General features: G+C 38.9%; 1 protein-coding gene across 1 annotated transcript in view; it reads left to right on the top strand.

Moving 5' to 3' along the window:
- mycbpap (mycbp associated protein) overlaps positions 1–2398 on the top strand; it is a gene marked incomplete at its 5' end in the record, with an annotated part of 32949 nt that overhangs the window by 2069 nt on the left and 28482 nt on the right. The window contains 1 exon segment of the mRNA XM_014021301.1: positions 342–439. Within this exon segment, the coding sequence (XP_013876755.1) occupies positions 342–439 (98 nt within the window).

Raw genomic sequence — 2398 nt, 5'->3', positions numbered from 1 at the left:
GAGGAGTTCTGCCCAAAACATTGCAGTTCTACTTTATAAAGACATAAACTGAACAATTTAAATGAGAAAAATAAATATCTAAAAGCATGTTACTCTATGTCTCCTTTTAGTCACACACAGGCCACTACTTTGAAAGGATGGAATCAAATGATTTGATCAAGTGAGGGTGTACAGTAGGTGCTTTACCAACSTGGTCAGCATCACAAGGAGATGACCTTGGCTAAAAACGTCAATTCTGCCAAAACATGACAGGCCAATAATTTTAGGRGGTTAAGGAGGGAAGCCAAAGAAAGTGACCTTCAGTCTTTCTGTGAGATTAAAGGTTTTCTCTCATCCTTTAGGACTCATCTCTTCTGATCCTGAACATCGTAGTGTTCACCCTCAACACCAGTGCCAGGAGGTCAAAGAGCAGCTCCACAAGATGAACTTCAACAAGCCGGTGACTCYGATTTGACTCAAATTCTAATTCTGTATCAGTCAATTACTTAAATGTATTWTTTATTAACATTCTCTTATGATTTACATAAATTATTTCAACTATTTCTGAGTAAAAGCTGCTCACCTCAATAATTTACACGCACTTYATAGTGTTGCAGTTTATTTTGAAAAGGGAAATATTTTTGTGACATTTAAGAATTGTAAATGTTTTTACACTCATTTGAGGTGATTCTGCACAAAAGGCAGGCAAGCTTGTGAATGCCTGTGTGTGTTTGTTATCAAAGTACCTTWTAAACCACTGGATGTATTTCATTGAAAACCTTAAAATAATTAATCATTTATCTGCAGCTTAAAACCTTTTTGCAATAACTTAACTCAAGATGGCCGTCATGACTATCAAACTTGGAAATACAGTAGCTGTGGTGGTAGCTGAGGGTTATTCTCAGGACATAATCCAAGTGTTACAAGTAGTGCAAAATCTTGTGATATTGYGTGTTATTGTGCAAACTGTTAATTTTTTTTAATGGACCAAAAAGTCAGTTTTATAAATCATTGTTTTTAAGATATGATTATCTTAGTCTAAACATCTGGCATGACAGTTATCACCGCTGAAAAGGCGACACAACTATTGTATCCTGAAAATTGTTTTCAGTCAGCATAACTAATTTGCCACTTTGTCTTCGGAGTGGCTGTTAATGTCATGATCCTGAGTTACAAAATCAGTTGAGAAAATTACAACTTCAATCCATCCGTCTATTCATTTCTTTTCTTGAGCTGATGCCTATTTCCAAGTGTCAGGGTCCACCAGACAAATTAGCATTTTTTTAAGCCGTGGGACTAAATCTGAGCCACTAAACCTCAGTGTTTTGTATTTTTTATGATTGTACAAAAAGCTAGTTTTGTTTGGTTGAAGCTGATCATTTGATTTTTTTTTATTTCACAGAGACAACTTTATTTTTGGACTCTTTTCTGAGGCTTCTCACACCTCCGCAGATTTTTTATCTCACATTCACTTTGTAGCTTCACATACAGCCAGTGATCATCCTGTCTTGGGCACACTGTTCCAGGCTTCCCGCTCCTGCACACGTACAATGCACAGCGTCCTCACACTTCCACACAAACACGCTCACAGGAGAAATCACACAGCTGCACACAAAAATCAAATGTTCACAAAGTGCCTCTAAAACCTAATTAAACTGTTTTATTTCATTGCCTGTTCAATATYGTGCACACGGGCTTAATGAAATTAATTCAGCCACATGATAAACACCAACATAGTGTTTAAGCACAAACAACGCAGTTATAAAATCAGGAGTGTTTCGAGTCATAAGAGTTGTGTTGCAGTGATCTGTGGASTGGCTGAAAACAAGAAAAAGGACAGAGCATGCTTTAGTGCTTCCTCTGCATTACAATGACTTCATCAGCAGTGGCAGTGGGTTCTGCAATAAATACTCAAAGACAGATGTACTGGTGTGCACTGCCAGTTCCCATTTAATCTTATTAACGCTCTAGGTAACAGGTGTTAATGATTGTCAGGATGATTTAAATGAAATCTCTTTTTAAAGCTCTCAGCTGCTGTTAACACCCCCCCCCCCCCCCCAACACACACAGCTGTGTCCACCTATACGTATGTGTGGACATTCCATTGACCTCCATTAGTACTAAATAGTTCTACAACCTAACCCTGAACCCCTACCCTACCCCTAACCTCACAGGTTAAGGTTAGGGTTAGGACACTAACCTGACCTGACACTAAACCTAAACTCAATTCACACCTTGGTCCTAAACCCAACCCCCAACCCACCAATGGTATTTAAACCAAATGGGGACTCAGTATGTACCAGTGGTCCCCACATGTAGGTGTCTTGTCCTAAAATGGTCCCCATATGTCACAAAATACCTGTATGTGCACACACACACACACACACACACACACACACACACACACACACACACACAC

Source organism: Austrofundulus limnaeus, unplaced genomic scaffold (genome assembly GCF_001266775.1).
Source record: "Austrofundulus limnaeus strain Quisiro unplaced genomic scaffold, Austrofundulus_limnaeus-1.0 Scaffold286, whole genome shotgun sequence".
Lineage (NCBI taxonomy): Eukaryota > Metazoa > Chordata > Actinopteri > Cyprinodontiformes > Rivulidae > Austrofundulus > Austrofundulus limnaeus.
Note: the sequence above shows the minus strand (reverse complement) of the source record. Positions and strands in the feature narration are given on the sequence as shown.